The 25,863-nt window shown below is 39.8% G+C and overlaps 1 protein-coding gene across 1 annotated transcript in view; it reads right to left on the reverse strand.

Moving 5' to 3' along the window:
* CFAP47 (cilia and flagella associated protein 47) overlaps positions 1 to 25,863 on the reverse strand; it is a 642,446-nt gene that overhangs the window by 428,495 nt on the left and 188,088 nt on the right. The window contains exons 34-35 of the mRNA XM_037902107.2: positions 21,346 to 21,443; positions 20,899 to 21,015 (exon numbers count right to left, since the gene is read on the reverse strand). Of these exons, the coding sequence (XP_037758035.1) occupies positions 20,899 to 21,015; positions 21,346 to 21,443 (215 nt within the window). The remainder of the gene's footprint in view (positions 1 to 20,898; positions 21,016 to 21,345; positions 21,444 to 25,863) is intronic.

The raw sequence follows: 25,863 nt of genomic DNA on the forward strand, positions 1-25,863 counted from the left end.
ACTAGTCCATTAAAATCAGAGCCATTATTTATGCGAGTAACAGTGTTTAGGATCAGGCCCTTAACCATATCACTTTGTCTGTAGAAGAAGAAACACAGATGTCAATGGCCTTATTTTATTTAAGTAACTCAGAAACTAGCAGATCCCCAAACAGATTTATAGGGGACCTTGAACACCCTGCATCAAGATCAAGAGTTTTACCCTCCAGTCAAATTGGAAACTGGCCTGTTTACATACACTGAACTGACAATGATTGTACTGTTGTATTGCCACCTCAATTTAAGTAAGCATTTGCCTTTAATTAATTGTTGTAAGGTCATAACAAGTTAGTTTTCTAGGGAAATAAATTAATGCTTACGCTGTGGGATGTATTATGCCTTTTAGGCACTTCCCTGTACAAGGAAGGGGCCTTGGAAGGTACTGAGAGAGGTTGCACTGATGCCAGAACTCCACAAAGGATTCTGACTAAGCCAAAATTCTTCCTACAGCGCTCAGGCCATTGTAGAAGTGAACCACCCCACCTCCTTTAGGAAGCCTGGTGCCATCAGATGAAAGTCATGGAACACCACTATTCCATAACTATATTGTGAGTGACTCTTGTGCATCTAATCCCTCCTTTGCCCAATTATAGTCTGAACCTGAATATACAATTCTGCCACTAGCTGCAAGTAAAATCACACTATCTTCTATATCAGCAATTCTCAAACTGTGGCCTGCAGAGCACTTACTAGTAGTCCACTGAGCTCAGGCTAGTAACTTTGTGCTAGCTCACTTCCTACCAAAATGTATTAAAATAAGACAAAACACATTATAGGATTTCCTAATATTTTCCCATATAAGCAATTGTTATGGGAATAATTGCATAAAGAAAGAATGGAAAGTGATCTACTAGACAATCTCTCTATTAAGATGAGGTCCAAACTAAGATAATGTTTAAGATCGCTTGTTTGATATGATCACTAAACATAATGTGGGCCTAATATACCATTGGTTTCACTGTAACACTAATCTAAGACAAAATGCAGTTAGAGTCATTTACGCTGGGCGTTTATCAAAAGGAAAATATTCATCTACACGTGGCATGTTCCACCACCTTCATATTAAGTCTGATCTCCTTGAAAGATTCAAAACATGTGCCTGATTTTCCAAAGGATTGAATTCTCAAATATACTCTTTTCAGATCTGCAAGACAGTGTAATCTGTCATTTTTCAGATAAAAAACCTTAAAGGGCCCATTTCCAATATTATCACAAAATTCTTCTGAAAGTTACTTACAACCTTGAGGCAAAGAGTCTGATGTTAACAGAGAATATGCTTAGCAAACCTTAAAAAAAGTTAATAACCATGGATGGCCACTTGGTTACAGGAATTACCTGGCTTCAGCCAAGTTCCAAGAAAGATATTAATTCAGTCAGTCCTAACTGCTTGAAGGAAAGGGGTATTTAAGTGATTCTACAGTAAAAGGAATCATTTTCCTAAGAAAACTTAACTTTTTAGCTATTTAAGCAAGTTCTGAATTACTCTGTTCCCAACAGATATACTAACGCTTCAGCTCAAGGCCCATCCTGAGTGGCTTGATTAGGTACTGAGAAGAGTCTTAGTGGTATTAAAAGGTCATTCTCTCACCAAGACCCAGAAGCAGCGCTCTTCCATGGCAGAAAAAGCCCTGTATGCCTCTAATGTCTACCCCACTAGGGGCGGAAGAACAGAGGAATGACACAGCAGCAGATCCTCTGATCCTGCCACTGCAACTGTCACAAAGGGAATCCCTGCTCCAAGCTACTCAAAGGATGCACACACTTTGTCTAGCCTGCCCCCAGACACCGTACCTCCCGCATCCAGCCTCCTCCTCCGAGTGATGTAATTGTATCCGTTTTGCTGGTGAATTTGGAACTGTAAGCCAGAGTAGAATGGATGAGCAACAGGAGACATTATTATAATCCTGATCTGTACATTATTCAGACAATATTTTAACTGAATGTAGTATATGTCATTGTAGTTCCATTAAGGGCAGATTGTAGAGCTTAAAGATGGTTATGAATGACCTGCAGGTTCCATGTTCTCTATATTATGATGAAACTGCTGTCGGAAGACTTTGGTAGAAGACTGCTCACCTGCCAGAGGTATTACAAGTGGTATTTAAGTGCATTTGTATTACAAAAAGAAAAAAAATTCTATGCACCAAAGCAAGTGTTCATCAAACTGTGCAGCTCACCTTTTCCAGGGAATATGCAAACAAGTATTTAATAAAACAACTTTTCCTTGGTAGGATATTTTTACTGAGAACACAGAAGAGTATTATAAAACAGCTTTGTTTTGTTTTTTTGCTGAGTCCTAAATGTGTAAATGACTCAACAAGAAGAAAAAGTAAGCTTGCCCTGGCAATATATTTTTTAAAAATTAATTATTTTTTATTCATTTAAACAAAAACAAACATTACCTGCGGAAAAGGGGAAAAGGTGGGCCGATAACACTCCATTACATCCTTATTTAAAAATACATACATCAAGGGAGACTTGAATGTGTCTACTCAGCTTTAAGAGAAAAATGTTAAATTAATGAAATAAAATTCAGTTTAAAATAATGAAAAAATTCTCCTTGCTTTGTGTATTGAAGGGAAAACAGGAGTTGCATGGAACTAACAATCAATCTCTGTTATTCTTAATCATACTCTAAGTATTTTGATACCTAAATATGTACAAAGAAGATGCCTCGGTCACACTGTAGGCATTTTTGCCATGACTTTAATGGCAACAAATCATATGGCAACATAAATAATGGTATATGCCAGCAGCTAATCCACTGGCAAACCCAAGTCAACACAGCCCCCGACCTCCAAAAGACAACTTCTCCCCATGATAAAATAATCACTCCCACAAATTCCTACTTTCGCCAAATCTAAATTAATAGATAAGCCTTTCAACATACCCTGAATGTCACTAACTTGGTATATTTCAGAGTAAGAACAGGGGACAGGTTCCTAAACTGAAGGTCCCTCACAGAAAAGTTCCTCGTAGATTAAGGGGACCCTAACTCTAGTCCCTTTGCTGATCCTACTTGTGGTACTATTAGGTGGGTGAGGTAATATCTTTTACTGGATCAACTTCAGTTGGTGACAGAGACAAGCTTTCGAGTTTGCACAGAGCTCTTCCTCAGGTCTGGGAAAGGCTAAATACAAGATGGACCAGATTGTTTAGCAAAACTAGTGAGCACATATTCTAAAGGACCATTCAAGGTAGAGTGGCCTATTACACCTCTGCAGTCATAAAACAAAAAGAGAGGGTTAGTGAGTTACAGATTGTTGCAATAAACCATAAGTCCACTGTATCTGTTCAGTCCATGATTTCTGATGTCTAGTTGAGTAATGAATTTAACCTCCCAGGCACTTTTGAATGTGTTGTGCAGATTTCCTTTAAGGATCAGGATTGATAGGTCACCCCTAAAGGTTGTGAGAAGTGTTCACCCACGGGTGATACAGAGTTTTTGTCTTTTATCGGTTTCCTGTGTGAGTTCATTCGAAAGCGTAGTAATTGTCTGGTTTCACCCAGAATAATGCATAAAATTATGGTATTAGAGCATGGAGACAGAGTCATTCACAAAGTGAGATTTAGTTATCTTTTCTGAATACAACAAGAAAACAATAAGCAGCGGCCATATTTATTTTGGGGAAGACTGCATTTTAAAAATGCATCTAGTTACTCTAGCTAGATGCTAACTTGGTTCCCAAGTATTTAAAAATAGAAATAAACAACACTCCACATAGGTCTTAAAAATGAATATGAAATAGGAGATTCCTTTCATTTATTTATCAGAAGGGCTTATTTTGTTTTGTTTTTTGTCACCATGATGCTCATATATTTTACTAGTTAGCTACAAGAGTACAAAAATCCTTAAGTTGGATCTAGTTTTTGCAATGGAACTAAATTTTCATCACTTAGGAACACCCCTGGGCTTTGGTCAGCACAGTGAAATTTTTAATCAGGAGGACCCACATAGTATGGTTGCTTAATATACAGTCACAAGTATTTGAATTGATCCTTAAAAGAGCCAAGTATATTTCAGGAGACTGAAAATGAACACTGTTGAACAGCTGTACTCCAGAAAATGAAAAAGCAGAGAAGAATGGAGCACAGATGGATATATTTTGAGAAACATTTGGGCAAACCACCACATTATAGTGCAAAGATACGTTTTTCTTGACAATAGCCAAACTGATTTCTTCAAGTTAGCGATGTGTTTGGTTCATACTAAACTGTCTTCTGATTCACATCCACCATATGATTGATTTTCATTTCCAGTAGTACTCAAACTCCATTAAAATAAATATCAAAGTGCATTACTCTGTACCCACACTGATTTTGACAGCTTGTGCACAGTTTTATACACTGAGTTTTATTCCACATTGCTTTCTAAATAAAGCATTAATGTTGAATTTCATCCAAAGTGCCAGCCCAACTCTAAAATAAAATTTGGGACTCATTATAATCAAATCACTAGCTGAACAGGGAAACCGAGGTTTTTAGCAGTGCTTAGTAGTAACTTTTCATATCTGTGAAATATTTGCAAGTTTTGATCCTTTTTCACCACAGACTGATATCAGTGAGGTGATTCACACCATCTTGATGGGTTGGCTTGAGGACCTCATGATGTAGCAATGCCTATCAAGGAAAATAAGTTTTCTCAACCACTTTTGTACCATGATTGGGGTTGGTGTAAAGACACAATAAAGAAATCTAAAAACATGCCAGACATTGTGTTTACCAGACATCATCCCACCTCTAACATGAGCTCTCACAGGAGCAGTCCTTCAACACCTAACCTAAGACCTTCCCTTGTGATCACAAGTTCATCACAGTTTCAACTCAGAACTAGCAAGCAGTCTTATGGGGCCGTAGTTGACCCATTCCTTCCAACCCTACCCTAAGGCCTGGTGCCCTCCATCGATCAAAGGTCCTGTCCCATTTGCTGAGCCAGAAAGAAGGCCCTCAGCCAGTTTAAAACCAAGCTATTTATACAATGTCAGTTGGTCCCTGGAGAATCCAGTCAGAACTAGTACATAGGTATCTCTTTGGCATAAGGGGGGCTCAAAGGGCTGATAACAGAGAAAGTATATTAGCACATCTCTCCTACAAGAGAAGGTATCTCTAATTCCACAACAACACATATACTAGTACATTTTTAACACAATGGGCCCCTAAGGTATTAACCCTAATTTAATAGGATTTAACCTAATACAATAAAGTTTCTTCAGGATATTGTCAGTCTGTTACAGGTTCTTTTACTCAAGTTCATACATCATCAGCATATATGAGAAGTTGGGATCATTGTCTCCAGTGTTCAACAAGCCAAGTTGAGAAGGGACATACCTTACACAAAACACACTTCTGAGTGATAGTTTTTAGCTATGAACATTCCAAGTAACAACTAGGATTACTATAACTAGAAAAAGTTAGAGGAAAAATATTTCTATTTTTCTCTACTTGATTCATTAGCACAGCATGTACAGTCACGGTTTCATGGCCTCCACTGCATACGCAGTTTTCCCTTTGGTTTGTGTGGCTCTTTCATACAGCAACAGGGCAGAGAAAAATATTAAAATATAGGAAAATGTGATTGCAAATCCTCCAAAATTTGCAGGGGGATTCAGGGACCAGAAGGTATTTTCATCTCCTATTTTAAATTGTCTAGTTTCTAAGTTAACAATTTTCTTTTAATTTGCTTAGATGCATCTGCAGAGTCTTTCAGAGCTCTCGTTTACTAACCTAAACAGTTTCGTGTCATCAGAAAATTGAAATAACTCAATGTACAGATTCCAAAGCCAGGCGGAACCATTAGGTATATCTACATTGCAAAAAAAAAAAAAAAAAGTGTGGGGGAGGGCACCAGGCAGTGAGTCTCAGAGCTCAGGGCAACTGACTTGGGCTCATGCTGCAGTGCAGTTGTAAACACTGTGATCATCTAGTCGAACTCCTCTGTAACACACACCATAGAGCTTCCCTGAAATAATTCCTAGAGCATATCTTTTAGAAAAACATTCAATCTTGACTTTAAAATTGTCAGTGATGGAGAATCCATCACAACCCATAGTAAATTGTTCCAATGGTTAATTATTCTCACTTTTTAAAATGTGCACCTTATTTCCAGTCTGAATTTGTCTAGCTTCAACTTCTAGCTATTGGATCTGTTATAACTTTCTCTGCTACACTGAAGAGGCTACTATTACATATCTGCTCCCCATTTAAATATGTACAGACTGTAATCGAGTCACCCTTTAACCTTTTCTTTGTTAAGCTAAACGGATTGACTTGCTTGAGTCTATATAAGGCCTGTTGTATAATCCTTTAATCATTTTTGTGGCTCTTTTCCCAACCCAATTTATCAACATCCTTCTTGAATTGTGGGCACAGTATTCCAATAGTGGTTACATCTATGCCAAATACAGAGGTGAAACCACCTCTTTAATCTTGCTGCAGATTCCCCTGTTTACGCATACAGAGATTGCTTTAGCTATTTTGGCCAAAATGTTGCACTGGCAGATCATGTTCACCTGATTATCCACCATGACCCCAAAATCTTTTTCAGAGTCACTGCTTCCCAGGATAGAGTCTGCCATTCTGTTAAGTATGGCCTACATTCTTTGTTGCTAGATACATAAATTTACATTTAACCATACTAAAATACATACTGTCTGCTAATGTCTAGCTTACCAGGCAATCCAGACTCCTCTGAATCAGTGGCCTGTCCTCTTATTTACCACCCCCTTCATTTTCCTGTCATCTACATACTTTATCAGTGATGATTTTATGTTTCCTTCCAGGTCATTAATAAAAAATGTTAAACAACATAGGGTCAAAAACCAATCACTGCAGAAGCCCACTATAAGCACACCTGTTCGATGATGATTCCTCTTTTACAACTACATTTTGAGACCTATCAGTTAGCCACTTTTAATCCATTTAATATGTACTCTGTTAATTTTAAATCTTTCTAGGTTTTTTATCAAAATGTCATGTGTACCAACTCAAAGACCTTGTAGAAGTTTGATAGTACATTTATCAACCAAACTTGTAATCTCAGCTAACTTAATATATATATTTTAACAGTATCTATTTTTCATAAACCCATGCTTGACAGATGTGGCTATTTTCTGCAATATCCTGGATTAACTTTATTAAATTAAGTATCAGCGGGTAGCCATGTTAGTCTGTATCCACAAAGTGGGTTTTTTACCCATGAAAGCTTATGCCAAAATAAATCTGTTAGTCTTTAAGGTGCCACCGGACTCCTTGTTTTTTATTAAATTAAGTGTATGTATCTTAGGAGTTCATTGCATTAAAAATGCATATGTTTATATATTATTGAGAGATTGTGTGTAATGTCCCTAGGAGGGAGACCTGACTAAAGTAAACCCTGGGAAGTGTTATGAGCGTCTAAGGACTATTTAAAGTAGGTTTCCTAGGAAATCTCTAGGGCAGGGTATATCCCAGTGTAGCTCCTCCATTTATGCAAAAACCCAGCCTTTTTTGAAGCTATAGCCTGAGAAGAAACCCTTTGTCTCTGAATTACCTATTCCCAGATCAAAGACTCTGGCTATATAAAGGACGGACCAAAACTTTTCATGAGTGTGCTTGTTCTGAACCAAGGAGGTTATGAATTGGTAACCACAGAACAAACCCTTGCTAGGGTCTGAAGGACTGTTCAGCTGCCAGAGCACTTCTTAGAGTTGGGATGATCTCTGGTAAGCTTATTAGCATGCATGTAGGTTCTTTTATTTTTTAATATGTTTTTTCTGTAATGCTTTTACCTTAAGAATAAGTGTGCTTGCTTAGAAGGAGCAGTGTGGTAACTTAACTGTGGGCAATTACGTGGTTGATAGCTTCTGAGAATGCAAAGCAGACCCGCTTAGGCAATACGTCTTGCTTGGGAATTCATATGGAAAGAGTGCTGTCATACGACATGACTACATAATCTGTTTTTTCCACAACACAGAACAGAAATATTTACTGAACATGTCTGCCTTTTCTGTATTATTATTCCTATTATCATTTTTAAACACCTTATTGTTCTTAACACTTCTGGCTACAGATTTTTTCTTGTGTTCTTTTGCTTCCCTTATCAATTTTCTAACTTCTGATTTATAGTCATTACTATCAACTTTGCCTTTCTTCCATTTGTTGTATATTTTTATAGCTGCCTCCACTTCCCCACTAACCCAGGTCTTTTTTTAACCCATGTGGCCTACTTTCTCGATTGTAGTTTCTGGGCATCTAATAAAGTGGTCAAACAATTCTCAATTATCACTTTTTTCTTATTAAATTCTTTTTCACAGTTGATCTGGCTCATCATAGTTTTAAGCTTTGTGAAACTAGCCCGTTTAAACATCAAGTATACATATATCATCCCTCTCGGCTTTAGTTTGTTGGCACACTATAAATGTGATCAAGTCATGATCACCAGTGCCAAAGTTACCATTAATTTTCCGTTCTGTGATCAATTCTTCTTTATGTGTTAGAACAATACCTAATATGGAATTCCCCATGTTGATGCAACACTTTCTGAGTTAGGAAATTGTTATCTGTTACATTTAGAAATGCCAATTAATATTCACTTTTTGCCCAGGATAGGTTTCTCACATGTATATATTTATTACAATTCCAAATAAACAAAGATCAACAGTGGCTCCTTTATTGAAATCTGTCACCATCTGAATGACTCACTACCCCAAAGGAACAATTGCTGCTCTCACAGTAAGTTATATATTACATTATCTCATCAGCATATCTGCTATTTCAGTTAATTTCCTCCAAAACTATTGAATGAAGAGCTTCAGCCATTTTATATCCTATATCTTTTAAACATATTTTTAAAAAACCAGCCAAGTAATCATTAAAAGATTCTGAATCCAAGCAGGTAAAAAATGATAATGAAGACTTCTTGAAATTGATTCCTCATCTACACAAGTAATAGTAGGTAAAAAGAGACTTGTAGCCTACATTCTACATGCCTCCACTTCAAACTCTGAGTGAGGTTCTTTGCAAGAACAATTAAAAGCTAACTCTGAGTAAAAAATTCCAGTTCCTGTTTGACATGTGGGCTATTTCTGCTGTGGATCAACATGTTCCCAAAAGGGAAATGACAAATTTTCACAGTAGCTACCCACCAAAAACTAATACATGGAATACTTTGAAGTAGCATGACACCAAAATATGATTTTCAGTAGACAGACTATCGGTGTTTATCATGTGCCCTTCAGAGCAACTTCACTCAGGTACTGAAAATTATTTCATATTCTAATTATTAATGATTCTGTACCTTCTCCAATTTAACACAGCATGGGATTTCCTTGAGGTATGGAAAAAAACTAAGGCAATGGTAAAAAAAAATTTTAGAACCTACATTATTTTAAGCCTACTTTTAAAATATATGTTGCCCAACTTCAACTTAAGGGTTTAGATATTTTTCTAGTAAGAATTACTCACTCAAAGAAAGTACTCACTTGGTGATGGGTACTAACCAAATCTATTTTACAATAAATCTCATCTTTGCTTCGAGGTTACTAGTTAACCAGTATTCTTATAGGTTTCAGAGTAGCAGCCGTATTAGTCTGTATCCGCAAAAAGAAAAGGAGTACTTGTGGCACCTTAGAGACTAACAAATTTATTTGAGCATAAGCTTTCGTGAGCTACATCCGATGAAGTGAGCAGTAGCTCACAAAACCTTATGCTCAAATAAATTTGTTAGTCTCTAAGGTGCCACAAATACTCCTTTTCTTTTTGCAGTATTCTTATGTTACAAATGCTACTTAATATCCTCAAAGCCCCTCACCCCACAGCTTCAGGGGTGGGGAGACTTTGTCCGGGGCAACAGGGGAAGAGAACTCTTGGGCCCCATAAGGATTGCCCTCCTTTCCCCCCATCACCACTTTTTCTCTTTTCCCTCCTTGTGGGCTTGAGGAAGGGAGTGGGAATGGCTCTGTGGATGATTGGCTGAACAGAAGAGCACAGTGGAAGCCTACTGGCTCCCACACACTGAACGGGAGGGCTAATACACATTCCCTCTGCCTGGGGCACCATTTGGCACCTTATAGGGCCTTGGGAAGGAACGGTTTCCTCGAAGATTTTTTGCCTTCACCTCAACAGCCCAGGAACCCAGTGAGATTAGGATAGGTTGTGAAATTCATATTGTCCCAACTTGACAGGTGCCCAGTGTATGTAACTGATCAATAGAGGCTCTGGCTTCCTAATAAACTGGAAGCAGATTAGGAGACAGCAACTCAAAAAAGGTGAGCATGGGGCTCCTAATGTTTGGTACACCAGAGAGATAACCTCTTCTTCCAAATACTCTCAACCCTTATATGGGTGGTGGGGAGCAAAGGTGCTGGGACCAGTTTAAAGGTATGGAGTGGTGGTGTGCTGTCAGCACCCTTCCCTAGGTGGTACAAATTGCAGAAGGAAGACCAGCACTGGACAACTTATTTCCTAAATATTTCTTCTCTCTCTTACTGTGGTGTCTGGGTGAAAACATTAACATAATTCTTTTTAGTGTGTTCCTCAGAAGCATACAAGTTAAAATGGCAGATCAACTGCACACACAGAGATGAAGAGAAGAAGGTGGAAATGTAAAAGACTTCCTCAAAAGGACTCAGAGCAATTTTTTCTGTACACACACTAGGCTATGTAAATTATTCTACTACTTCACACTGAGTGAGCTTCAATTTTTATCTATTTCTTCCAGGTTGGGCACATGTGTGATAGACTCCTTAGTGTAAGATACAACTGGCATACACTGAGCAAGAAATCTATAGGATCAACTGGTGACAATACCACAAAGAGCAGCTGTTGACCTACCCTGAGATGCCTCAAAAAAAATCATGGTTTCCCACCATTCTGCAGCTCTGGCATAGAATCTTCTATGGAGACCCAAGACAGAAGACGTGGTTCATAGTCACTGGTTTGAAGCTTCTCTGTTATTCTCAATCATTTCCTATCATTTCAATATTTTAATTGTACTTCTAGTTCTTATTGATAATTGTACACATTCCCCGTATTTGTGTACAGACATTTTAGCATATTTGTAATCTTTTGTTTCAGGCCAATTCCATTATCTGCCTTACTTATACGCTGGAAGTTCACACTGCAGTATTTAAGCAAGTTGAAAGGTTTCTTTTCCCTCCCCTTTAATAGCCATTTTGAAGTCTGACGGCACTCTATCTGCTGGTCTCCACTCAAACAGATAGAGTGGCAACTGTCAAACAGGTTTGCATCAACGAAGTCATCCAGTGTCCCATGATTCCACACATCTATCCTTCCTTCATTTGCATTTAATACAGGAAAGATCTCTGAGGAGATTACTTGTGGCAACCTTATCATCTTTTGTCTTCCCAAGTGATCAAGATGGGCTACAAGCTAATTCTAGTTCTTTTACTTGGATACAAACTTGTTCCTTTGGAGATTAACTTTATCTTTGTTTCTTGCATTAAAATGATACACTTAAGTTTGTAATATCAATAAGTGTTGCTATGGGAATTAATATAAATCAAATTTATCATTATGACTTCACTACAGCATCCAGCAGAAAAATAAGATCAACTGTACATGAGCAAACCCTTACTTAAAAAAAAAATCTCTTCAGTAATTAGCAAATGTCACAATAATTATTATGAAAGTCAAATGGATTTATGTTTTAAATTGTATACTTTGCAAAGTTTCTTTAAATATGAGGAAAATCTCCTTTAGAGGTTTTTGATTTATTCTGACAGAGTTCCTGGTAAAAGCAAGAGGACTTGACATAAGTTGACAAATTAATATCCTCCTAATTTTAAATAGTTTTAGTGAAGAATATATCAAAACTAGATAGGAAAGCAAGCAGCACTAACAACTTGGTGATCTAAGAAAAACAAATTGAGAAGTCACCTATATATTAATTTCCCAGATGGTCTAATGACTGCTTTCTTCAGCACCCTCTCATTTTCATCAGCCTTTTCCTCATTTTCTCCTCTGTTCTAATCCCTGGGCACAACTCTGCCCATTTTACATCTCCTGAATATTACTAAAATAGGCCAACTAGCACAATACTTCATCACACCATAGTTATCCAGCATGGATTTTGTGAATATCGGATTAGAAATTAAATAACATGAGGAGTTAAATAGCATTAACTTCCACTGGGTAATTTTGGGAGACTTCAGAAAAAAATGGCAACTATGATTAATTAGGCATATCAGAAAGTTGGAACAATTTTCATTCCTAATGTTGATATACATAAGCATTAATCTATATAGGTGAGCTAGAAAGGGAAAATGTGGAGGGGAAGATAAGTGATTACCAATGCCCAAGAACTACAATGAAAAATGAGGTGGAGAAAAATTTTAGGAAAGGATCTAAGGAATCAAAAACAGAGCAGAGATGGCAGGTTGGTAACCTTTACAAACTACAGGCCTGAAAGTCAATCGAGAATGGGAAGTTCTTGTACCACTTCTGATGGTATTTGAAACCACAGTAATCCATACTTATTGGAATGTTTAGTTACGAGTTAAATAACAAAATTAAGTCAAGCGTGCACCAAATTGCTTCCTAAATTACACAGAAGACAACTATGATTCCCCCCAAAAATAGACACACCAAGCAGAATAGCCATCTTGGAACTATAACATTCTAAAAAGAGGAAAACTATTAGAAAGTAAGCAGGAAACTTGGAACCAGGAGCTGGAAATTAGCTTAATTAGGGCCAACTAAAGAGGTACTCAAGCATTGGATAAAAGCATATGTAATATCAATTTTCAGAAAAAACAGGAAGAACAGTTAAGATAGCATTTTCAAAGCTTACTAAGAATTTCCTTACTTTTGGGTGCTTAAGCACGCAGCCTTAAGGGAAAATAAAATGTGACTGACCAAGTACACTTTTGTAAAATATAAATGATCAAGATTTAAAAATACAGGCACTCAAAAATAGGCTCCTAAATTCATATTTAGGTGCAAAAATAAATGGCCTTATTTTAGTAAGTCATTGGAACAGTTGCTGGGTGCTCAGTACTCTTGAAAATCAGGCAGGCCACTTAATATCTTTTTGCTGGAGAATGCCAATTTGTCAGAATCTAAACTTTTCATGGAAATGTATCAGTTTGTACAAAACTTTTGTAAGAACATCTCTCAGGTCCAGGATAGAATCTCACATCCCAGGCAAGGGCCCTAGCCAGCAGACTGTGGGGTCAGTGTCTCTCTGGCCCAATGGATATTTAATTATTTATACAAAGTGATACAGTTACAACAGGAGAGATTGACAGAAAGACTGACTGTCATAAACTGAGCCCCACCTTGTGCACCTTCATGCAGCAGGCCATGGCATAACAAGTGTCTCTGCCTCAGTTTCCCCTTTTTATGGACCACACAAAGTGACATAGGGCTTGTCTACACAAACATTTAGTTCACGGGATGCTGGGATGTGAGTCGACCCCCACACTGCTGCAGTCTGTCTATGTGGACCCTGCTCACGTGCATTAACAGCTAGTTAACCTAGTCCTTAAATGGGACTAGATCAAAGCACTTTAAGAAACTGTTAATGCATGTCAGCAGGGTCCACATGGACAGTGAGTCTGTGGCAGGCTAGTGAGGGAGGGGTAGATTCAAACCTCAGTCTCCTGCCAACTAAATGTTTGTTAAGACAAGCCTATAGCGTCTCAGTGACTGATACAAAGCCCACATCTGGGCATATTTTATTCACATATAGCAGTGTTATAGTTAGTGATATGTGCAGAAGATTGAGAGACCCTGTAAACCAACTCTGTACAGTTGCAACATAGTTTTGTGTAGGCGGGGCTTAGCAGAACGTTGATCAGACTGAGGCTATAATAACTGAGGGAGGAGGATCCAGACTAAAGAATATCACAACAGACAGCTTAGAAGAGCGAAAGAATTTATATACCTAGGATCAATGGTGCCCTCCTGCATGAGGAACAGCATTGTGATAAGGCTGCATGGTGAAAATGGTCAGAGATTACCCCAGTTTTCTGTGACAAAAAGATGCCCATCAAGTTAAACAGTAGAGTTTAACTGTAATTGGACCCATCTTAATGGTCAGAACTGAGACTTGGCCAGCCACACGAAAGAAAATCAGTATGCTCTCCACCACGGGAATGAAGACATTGAGATGGTCAAATGGTTGAACAAGCCATGATAGGAAACAAAATGAGGTGGTAAAGGGCCTCTGGTGTATGATCATGAGGTTTGGAAGATGGCCATAAAAGATGCCAACCCTGAACAGGGAAGTGGCAAGGACAAAGATTACGATGATGACCACCAGTACACAGCCTTGTAATAAAATCATTTTCTAATATCCATAATAAACAAACATACAGTGAGTTTTTCCGATTCCCCTCTCCTGGGACACCACCACCAAGTCACACTCTCCAGGGTCAACATCAACACTGTGTTCTCAGTTCCTTTGGCCCCTAATCCAGGGCCCCACTCTCTAGGCCTCTCTGCCTGACCGTGACAATTCTTCCCACAGCCCTTCACTCATGACTTTGTCCCGAAGGTTTCCCCTTCTTTCAGTATCTACTCCTCCACATTTCCCTGCCTGAGAGTCCTACCCCTGCTCAAAGGATCCACCCTTGTGCCACAAGCCTCTTGCTTTGGGGCTCAGCTGCCCCTGACCAAAATGGTTCTTTCCCTTTTCCTAGGGGCCACTACCAAAGCCTTCCACTCACCAGGGGTCCCCAGCTTTGGTCAGCTTTCACCAACAGCTTTCCTCCAAGCTCCTCAGCAGATCGTAGTTGCTGCTCTTCTTCCAAACTCAGCTCTCTGCCAAGCAACTCCTGCTTGAATTTAGGTATCTCACATCCAAGGTAAGTGCCCTAATCGGTGGCCTATCCATTATGCTGGGATGGATGTCTTTTTGCAAAATATTTTTGAAAGGTGTTAGTTTGGGTCTGATGTGGAATGAAAACAAATGACAAAACCTTTTCTTGCAAAATACAATTCTTGTTTTCCAGCCAACCTAATCTTTAGGTATCCCATATTTTAGACTCTTGACCATTTTTTCCTACTCTCCCTTTGACACTGCTGTGAACATTGTGAGGGCTTGTGGCTCCAGAGCAACGTTAGTGAAATGACTCTAAGTAGGAATTTTGGCTGCTACCACTATATCCTCAGGGATTTTTTCCTTCTTAAAGTCAATTTCATTTTGACAAGGCCATGCCAATGGGACACTCAATGTCATGCTCAGCATTTAAAAAGTTCAGCATGGTGATGGACTGGGCTTTGGTACAGGAGTCAGGCTTGCAATAGGTGGTACACATTACCTTGACCTGGGATTACTCCCGACAGAAGAAAAACAGAGGGTCCTACACCAAGCTGACCTGTTTAGGAATAGAGTTAGATACAGAGAGTGGTATCTCCAGACTCCATGTGAATAAACTTGGTTATCTTAATTTTGCACACTGAGTCATGGCTAAATTAAGATGAACAATAACAGCCTGCAGTTTTGCAAAGTAACCTTCTTGGTTATGCTGGCCCTCTCGATCAATCACATAAGTTCTGCATGCTTAGAGATAACAAGGCCGAATCATTTTATAAGAGTGACCAAAGAAATACAGGAGGATTCCTGGGCATGGCATCGTTTTCTAACTCACTTTAATGGAGCTTATTTTTGGAAACAGGATTCATTGCTAAAGGCAGTCCTCAAAGTTCAGTCAGATGCAACAGGGGGCACTGGATTTCAGGATTTCCACCATCACAGGTGGTGTGCTCAGGGATATGGTCCACTGACTGGATACAAAGTGGGATAGTTAATGAAATCACATTCTTGGATTTTTTCCCCCTATTTTCATACCAGTGACAATTTGGGGGATGGAGTTTATGAACTGAAAAAAAGAGTGAGATCTAGAGTGACAACCTGGCAATGATACATGTTAATAGCCAGCCCTGCAAATCACTCAGGGTTATGAGGTTGGTTAGGACATTTTCATTGCAGTGTTTTAATTTATATATCTATTTTGTTGCTAAAAGTGTCCCTGGGATTAATAACGACATAGTGGATGCTTTGTCTCTATTACAAGTGGAGAGATTTCAAAACTTGGCACCAGGTGCCAACAAGGAACCCAAACAAATACTGCAGGCTCTTTGGAACTTTGCCTCATGACTTCTCTTGGATTAGTGCAGTGATTAGTAGCACTATGAACATTTAGGGCTAATGCTGCGTGTTTTACAGAATTTACTTAAATTCAGGCTAGAGTGGGCCTGTGTAAGATTTAGCCAATTCCTGAAGACCACATCAGCGTGTCGTGTCACTGGTACACTACCGGTTGGCATCATCAGGCACCATATTTTGTAGCAAACTGTCATGTTATCCAGATCTTTGTGGTGGGTTTTTAATTAGGAGGCTATTAAATGAGTGGTCATATTCCACAAACCCCAGGGAAGATCCCCAATGAAGCATCACTATTGAGATTCTTCGGAAACTGGAGGGAGTTCTTCACTGCGTACGTTGATGCGGCCAGGAGACATCTTTGTTCAAGGCAGTTTTCCCATTTGCATTTTTGGAGCATTCAAAGTCAGCGATTTGGTGTCTGGGTCAGCAATGGATACCTCAAACAGGGATTTGGAGTTTAGGGATTTACAGCTTGGGTGAGCAAACAGTCATCTTGACCCTGAGAATGCCAAAGACAGACCAGGGATGGCATGGTGAGTCCACAGTACTGCATGAGGGTGGGGAGGCAGGGACATGCTCATTTGTACCTTTAAGAACTTATATAGGGCTGAGGCTGACTGGTGATGGCCACTCTTTCTTCATGTTGATAGGAACTACCTCAAAAATTCAAGTTTGTGGCAGTCTTTTAAAAGGGCTTATACTGCCAGGCTTCCCTTCTAGCAAAATTGGATCCCATTCTTTCAAAACATTCCTTTCAGGATTTAGGTGGTGACATCTGCAGCACAACTAGGAATGGGGGCTCAAGGGACACAGACAATTGTTCGATGGCATTTGAATGAATACAGGACATATGTGAGGCCCCCTGGTTGAAACTAGAGACCAACAATGTGAATGTGCCAATTTTTTTTTTGTTTTTGACATTTTTCAGGAGCAAGGCAACAGGGCATAAGAGCAAGTATTTGGATGAATGGGCACAGTATTATGTACTGGCCCCATAGGCAGGCAACCAGTTTCGCTGGTAGTTCACAGCAAGGCTTCAGAGGTGAGGTGATTCTGAGTTGACAAGGAAAGGGGCATGCTAGGGGAACAGCTGATGTCCCTCTTACACTCTGGCAGCCAGGAAGCAGCCATCTGAAATGATTAATATACACCTGGGTGAGAATAATTTGAAATTTCATAAAGTGGTTGATTTAATCATGACAGCATGGAGATTTAAAGCAGATCCCAGGGGTAATGGAAATTGGTCTGAAATGTTGCAGTGAGCAGCCACTGGGCCTCCAAGGGTGGACAAGGTCAGAAGGTGCATGATTCAGGAGGTGGTTAAATTTGCGTGCTAGTGGGGTGGATTGGCGATTACCCACATGAGGGAGCATATATATTTTTGTCTCATGTCAGGAAGGGAATTGTTAACCATCTGGGAACCCAGCTGGGCAGCCAAGACAGCCAAGTTAATGGCTGGCACCTCTTGCTGGCAGGTGTCCAGCGCAGGTATTCATTTGATAGAGTTCTGGTTTCCTGGTAAATTGTAACTGGCAGTGGATTTAGGGAAAGGCATCCCCTAAGAACCTGGGAATGGGGCTGTGGCTCCTGATATCAGGTACAGCTCGAAGACAACCCCCTTTCTGCAACCCCTTAACCTTGATATGAGGAGAGGGCAGTGGGGTCCCAGCAACGGGGTGTGACCAGCTATGCAAAGGTGGGGGCTGACAGCAGCCCTCCACAAGGTTGAACAGATTACAGAAGGAAAGATGATCTGCACTATACCAATTATTGCCAGATAGTTTCCAGATGAGTTAATAAAGTTGTAACCTAGTTAAAACACATCCCTGGTATCTTGTCTTTCTTCCCATGTGTTCAGGACAATGAACTTTAATGCTTAGTAGGGAGGAGAAAGGAAATGCAAACTTCACTCAGTAAAGCAAGAATTAAGAACTTTTTCAAAAATGGAATCAGAACAGGTCCACCTCCCCACTGTCCCCAAATCCAAAATATCTTTTAAATTGTACATGGGGTGGCAATATTTGAAATATGAAAAGAGCAAATGTTACTGTGGTGAATTTCACATTTCACACCAGAGATATGCTGTATGAGATCAGTTATAAAACTAATACCCCACCACCAAAAGGTACAAATACAGTATTTTCCCCAAATTTTAGCTAGCTGCAGCCCATGATTATGGACATCTTCAGGCTGTTTTTTTTTTAAAGCTGATGATGGGAAGTTAATGGTGGTAAAGTCACTTGTTTTACAAGATGTATGTAGTCTCAAACCATAGGATGGTGAAGTCTTAGGAATAATTTCTGAATCCAAAAGTATAGTCCAAAGTTGTACGTGTAGATGCAAACGTGCGTACACACACGTCACACTTCAATTTTTTCCAGATTGAAAATTTTACCACTCCCAGCAGTAACAAGAAATCGCCCTAAAAACCCCTAAAATCTTTCAAACTGAAAGAAGTTTTGCACACACAATATCCCAACCCAAGCACAGAATAGATTCCCAGATTTTGAAGCTGGAAGGGACCATTACAATCATAGTTTGCCCTCCTGTTTAATGTCAACCTTAGAATTTCATCCCATAAATCCTACCCCTACTTGATACGCCTTTATTTATACACCTAATAACCACATTACCCCTTTCAACTAGAGAAGCGTTACATAAACTTTTCAGGTCAATGGCCTCTTATACAAAGTCAATAATTTTCATTATCCTTTTCTATTTACTGTAAAAGTAAAAATGTATCCAGGATAACAATGATAAATCTGTGTGTTATTCGTGCACGTTTTTTGAAAGACTAACAAAGAATAAGGACGTGTGGGGAGTAAGGGAGCAAGATTTTAATTGCTTTAGATTGTAAAAAAATGTCCAGTGCCACGGACGCCCCCCTGCTTGCCTTGTGTGACCCCCAAAGGGCTGTGTAACCCACTAGATGAGAAACAAGCAGCTAGAAAATTGTAATGGGAGCTCATATTCAGCTAGCTATTTATAATGACTTCTAAATCCATTTCAGAGTCATTGCTTTACAGGATACAGTCCCCCAACCTGTAAATATGGTCTACATGCAACGTTTTCAAAAGTTACTAAGTGATTTAGAAGTCAAAGCCCCATTGAAAAAGTAAATTTTAGCATGTCTGAAAATTTTACAGTATAAAAAGCAGGAATGTGCTAATAAAGTTTTCAGATGACACAAAGCTGGGAGGTATTGCCAATACAGAGAAGGACCGGAATATCATACAGGAAGATGTGAATGACCTTGTAAACTGGAGTGATAGTAATAGGATGAAATTTAATAGTAAAAAGTGCAAGGTCATGCATTTAGGGATTAATAACAAGAATTTCAGTTATAAACTGGGGACACCTTACTTGGAAGTAACAGAGGAGGAGGAGGACCTCGGAGTATTGGTTGATCACAGGATGACTATGAGCCGCCATCGTGATATGGCTGTGAAAAAAGCTAATGCAGTCTTGGGATGCAACAGGAATGGTATTTCAAGTAGAGATAAGGAGGTGTTAGTACCGTTATACAAGGCACTGGTGAGACCTCATCTGGAATATTGTGTGCAGTTCTGGTCTCCCACTTTTAAGAAGGATGAATTCAAACTGGAACAAATACAGAGAAGGGCTACTAGGATGATCCGAGGAATGGAAAACCTATCTTATGAAAGGAGACTCAAGGAGCTTGGCTTGTTTAGCCTAACTAAAAGAAGGCTGAGAGGAGATATGATTGCTCTCTATAAATATATCAGAGGGATAAATACCACGGAAGGAGAAGAATTATTTAAGCTCAGTACCAATGTGGACACAAGAACAAATGGATATAAACTGGCCATGGGGAAGTTTAGACTTGAAATTAGATGAAGGTTTCTAACCATCAGAGAAGTGAAGTTCTGGAACAGCCTTCCAAGGGAAGCAGTGGGGGCAAAAGACATATCGGGCTTCAAGACAAAGCTTGATAAGTTTATGGAGGAGATGATATGATGGGATAGCCTAATTTTAGCAATTAATTGATCTTCGACTATTAGCGGTAGATATGCCCAATGGCCTGTGATGGGATGTTAGATGGGGTGGGATCTGAGTTACTACAGAGAATTCTTTCCTGGGTGTCTGACTGGTGAATCTTGCCCATATGCTCAGGATTTAGCTGACCGCCATATTTGGGGTCGGGAAGGAATTTTCCCCCAAGGCAGATTGGCAGAGGCCCTGGGGGGTTTTCGCCTTCCTCTGCAGTGTGGGGCACGGATCACTTTCTGGAGGATTCTCTGCACCTTGAAGTCTTTAAACCATGATTTGAGGACTTCATAGCTCAGACATAAGTTAGGGGTTTTACAGGAGTTGGTGCCTGTGTTGTGCAGGAGGTCAGACTAGACGATCATAATGGTCCCTTCTGACCTTAAAGTCTATGATTCTATGACCAATGTTCCTGGATGCAAACAATTTTTTCTATAATTTATTCTTGGAACTTCAATAATATTAATAAACCACTCAAACTTCAAATTTTGTGGTTTATGAGGTCAGCTCCCTCAATGGAATTATAGTCTAATTGTGTGTGTGTGTGTGTGTGTGTGTGTGTGTGTGTGTGTGTGTGGAAAATGCAGTAGTTTTATATGAAGCAATATTTCAGTTTCTACATTTTAACAGTGCATCACAAAAAGTTCACTTCATCTCATTCTCACCCAAATGATATGCAAGATATTATTAATAGTAAAATAACAAAAAGTATTCAAAATGTGAATGGGATAGAAAACCATTTACCTGTACACCTATATCAAGGCTTACAGCATGAAAAGCATTCACGAGTATCAAGCAATTGTGCAAACATTGTTCAGGAGTTCCCGGATTAGTATACATATTCACAAAGTGAGTTGAAATCTGTATGGATGATAAAATCAAACTCATTGTATTGCACTGGAGAAAACTAAGTATATATATATTTTTTCATCTTCTCATTATTACATGAATGTTCATATACACCCTGAACTAAATATTCCATCTTAAGTGCATACTCAAGAAAAGAGTATCACTGAAATAATAATTCAAGACTTACTATATATGGCTTCATCTTTTAAAGTTCCTGAAATCTGAAAGTTCCAAAGTGAAAGTGGATAACCACAGTAGTAATAAATACTTAGATTAATGCTCGTCCAGTTATAAAACTGACAACGTTTTTTTAAAATAAAAAGATATGAAAAAAGTTCTTACCAAATATGGGCAATAAGCTGCCACCTGTGCTGCCAACACCAGACCATCGAGAAGATCTCTGTCAAAATTTACTATCCATCTCATAGGTGGTACTTCACCTGTTTGAAACAATATAGCACAGGTTAGAATTATCTTCTCCCTTGACAGGTTTCAGAGTAGCAGGCGTGTTAGTCTGTATCTGCAAAAAGAAAAGGAGTACTTGTGGCACTTGCCACAAGTACTCCTTTTCTTCTCCCTTGAGAGGTTCTACCTTAACTTTTCACAGAAAGGATGACTTATGAAATAACTACTAAAGACAAGTTACTCATCTGTACTAATGTGCTCCAAGTATATCTCTTCTGTAAATTAATGTTGTTGGGAACATATTGGGAGTGTGCCAGAACCATTCAGAGTACAGAAATGATGACTTGCATACTATGATGCAGCTGAATATTCACCACAAAGGGATTTCCAGTGTAACCATCCCCAGTTCTTTTCAGCCACTTGAAATACAATTAAAGGGATTCAAAAAACAGGAAGAAAGGCAGGTAGATTGGCATCTCGTTCATTATGTGGGATGTTTAAGATTTATGAAGTCCTAAACTCTATTTGTTTAAGTGCTTGGGTTATAGATGTTTGAGTGCGCGCACAACACACACACACACACACACACACACAGCTTCCTTCCATTCACAGGGGCACTGATATTTATACAAAGCCCCTGAAATGCAAGAAAACACTTGAATACTTTAAAGACAAACCATGTAGACCATGCCAGTGCAACGTGTTTTGTTTTTTTGTTATTTTGTTTAAACCATTAAATTATTTGGCACTAATTAATCAACAAGTGTTATGTAAATGAAACTGAACAGTTTCCATTTACGGATGCACAATTAAGCAGACAACTAGTTCTACCTTTGCTTCACATATGCACTCTGATTCCTCACATAATTGAATCATCTTTGTTTTCCTGGTACTTTTGTGAAAAGTAATCACTCAGTTAAGTTGCCCATATTTCATAATTGGCAATTATGTTTTCCAGCTTTAATATTTAACACATCAGTGCTTAAAATATTTATCCCCCACTCTTAAAAAGCAAAACTTTAACAAACTAAGGGAACAGTTTAATGACATAAAATCTTAACCTGACATACTCTTTAAAATCTTTAAAGTAATTATTAACTTATACTTAAACAAAAGGATTTTGGTCAGTGTCTATATATATATATATATCATTAATTTAAAACAGAGAGCCTTTCAAGTGTTTAGAAAACCACTTGTATTTTGTTAAATTACTGCTACTTTGCTATCCAATTTTCATAATTTATGAAGTACAGTACATGTGCCGGCTTACAGTCATTTTAATTGTGTCATTTTTTCATCAGTTACAGTGGGCTCAGAATCCTGCCTCCTCATCACGAAAGCCTTTGTTTTGCTTCCCTAACACAAATCCTTTAAACAAGTCTGGTTCTAGGTTCCTAAATCTAGAGAGCACTGTGGGTATGGCCCCTGGCTTGGCTATCACAGATTGGGCTCATCCCATCTTCCACTGGGCACAATGTCTCTGGCTGTCACTTCACTCCCACCTACTGAGGCCTGTCAGGTTGTAACATGCCTTTTCCAGGCTGTTATATGACCAAATATTCAGAAACAACATATAATAAACAGATCCTGTTCAGATGTTTTAGAAGTAAGAGGCAATAGAGAGATTATAGTGACTTTTTGAAGAAAGGCATGCTATGAAATAAATAAGTTTATAAAAGCAAATTGCTGAGAACAGCAAAGTGATCTCTAGGGAGCTCTACTACCACCAGCAGGAAGAGAAGAACTCGTATATACAGGCAGTAGGGACGGAAATGGTTTCACACAAGGGAAGCACACTATCCTTCCTGCTGAAGTCAAATACTTTAGAACTTTTGCTATAGGACTGCCCTTCCAAGAAGCTTCCTACTAGAAGCACAGACCCAGGAGAGGAGGAGATCTGTTATAAATGGTACATGCTCCAAAAAGTAAGCATCAGAGCAGGAAAAAAAATACTTCGTCCATCTCAGGAATTCAGGCTACATAAGAGGCTTAATATTGCCTGTCTGAAACATCTAGTTATCCAGTGACTCAGAAGGAGGAATATATCATGAAAGAATTCCTATATATCCTTACTCACTAAAATAGTCAGACTGCAACCTTCAGCAGAAGATGACTGAAATTCATCATCATGTTCCTATTACGCCTCTGGTGTTTAGGGCAGTGACGGAGTTCCTCCACTCCTGTCTGTTTCTGGCAAGTCTTTCAATGGTTCCTCAGGGAGCCCCAGATTTTTTAGCTCAGCTTCCACAGCTCTTCGCTATGTTGTTTTCGGGTGGCCTCGTTTTCGCTTGCCTTCGAGTGTCCATCTTATTGCTACTCTGGTGATGGAATCAGTTTCCATCCGAAGCACATGACCGATCCATCTCCAACGCCTCCTGGGCAATGATGGTGCTCATATCCTCTTGGCTGCACTGTGTCAATAGATCTTGGTTTGAGATTGTTCTGGGCCAAAAGATACGGAGGATTTTTCTCAGGCAGATTGTATGGAATGAACACAGTTTGGACATGTCATACTTTCTTTTTGAAATTACAGTACTAAAAAAAATGAGCAGTGAATGTTAGGATTTCTACCTTCTTATCTATCAGGCCCTGCAGATCTCAAATCCAAGTCCGTGGGGGGCCTGGGAGCCACCAATACTCCACCTGGAAGCTCACAAACAGCAGCTGGGACAAGGGTCAATGAAGCCCAACTGAGGCACAAGCCCCGCCCCTGATTGGGAGAGCTCCAAGGCTCCTAACTGGCCCGCAGACCCTAGAGGAGGAAGCCAGAGGAGGGAATAAGAAGTTGTCCATACAGCTGGGCTTCACCCTGCCCTGGACTGCTGGTATGGTGTTTTCCTGCCTTCTAATCCTGACCTCCTGATATCCTCACTCAGCCTCACCTGCTGCTTCCCAGTTCTGTTGCCTGATCCTGCTGTCTGGTTTTGTTGCCTGAATCTGACCTCCTAGTATCCTGACTCAGCCAGACTCTTGGTAATTGACTCAATCTCTGCCTTCCATTTTTTTCTCTCAATTCTGATCTCCTGGTGTTCCAACCCAGCCTGATCCATGGTAAGTAGCTCCTGGCCTCTGGACCCATAGCCCGTACCCAACACTAAGCCCTATGCCAGGTTGCCCACACCCCAGCCCTGACAGCTTGTATAGACCACTGTAACCCAAAGGAGTGGGCTGAGTATGAGGGGAACAGATCCAGCAGTCCAGCCACTACCTCTGGAAGCACCAGACTCACCCGCCTGGGCCACCCACTTTCAGGCAGCTAATCAAGCCTTGTAGGATCAGATTGTGCAACCGCCCACGGTGAACCACCTACTCCAGAAAAAAGTAGATGAGCTGTGGACAGAAAACACCAAACTTTGGGCATGACTTGAAGCATCCTGCCCTGAACAAGGTCATAAGGTTCCCCTGCCAGAATGTTTTGATGGGCCCCACCAGTGGTTCCAGGGTTTCATTAACCAATGTCAATTCCTGTTCCCAATATAACCCCAGGCCTATGCCTTTGATCAGTCCATAAGCCTGGTAGTTAGCCTGCTAAATCACTGCACTGGGCCTCCTCACTTCTGGAAAATGACAGTCCAGTACTGTTGAATTGGAATGCTTTCTTCCAATCCATGTCAGTAATATTTAATGATCTGCACTGAGCTCGAACAGCCAAGGCTGCTCTGAGGAAACTCCAGCAGGGGCAGGATATAGTGGCTATCTACATGGTATCCTTCTGCCATATAACAGCAGAAACTGAATGGAATGAGGTGGCACAACTGTATATGTTTCAGTGGAATCTATGGGAAGAAATAAAAGAAAAGATGGCCCATGTAGAGATGCCACAACAGCTTGGGCTCTGTGAATCCCTTTGCAACACAGGGTTGCTCCAGACTTGAGAGACACTGTTGATGGGTCCCCTCTTTCTTCAGGCCCCCTGACTGAAGAAACCACCCCTCCGGAAGCGGTCATCCCAGGGCACTGTAAGACAATATAATTCAGTGTGATTTATTCCCAGTACTTCCCTCTGATCATTTGAATTCCCTGGCTGACCCATCATGATCCTCTCATCCACTAGACAGAATAAGAAATCAGCTTCCCTTCTGCATTTTGTCCACAGCACTGTCAGAGGCACTGGCACAGGATGGGCACTCCCTGAAGCTACATTGGAACTTCTCCCAAAATACTAGAATTGTGCCGATGTGTTTGAAAAAAAGAATGCAGAAAGTCTCCCAACACATCAGGCCTACAACTGTCCCACAGAATTACAGCTGGGGGCAAAAGTGCCGTTTGGGCAGATTTACACCATGTCCAAACCTGAACTGGCTGTGCTCTGTCAATACCTTCAGGAGAATCTGGTCCAAGGATTTATCCACAAATCAACATCACTGGCCAGTGCTCCATTCCTCTTTGTTAGGAAAGGAGATAGTCGTCTCCGACTCTGTTAACTACCGTGCCCTGAATCAAGGGTAAGGAATC

The sequence above is a fragment of the Chelonia mydas genome, chromosome 1, assembly GCF_015237465.2.
Source record: "Chelonia mydas isolate rCheMyd1 chromosome 1, rCheMyd1.pri.v2, whole genome shotgun sequence".
In the NCBI taxonomy this organism is placed as follows: Eukaryota; Metazoa; Chordata; order Testudines; family Cheloniidae; genus Chelonia; species Chelonia mydas.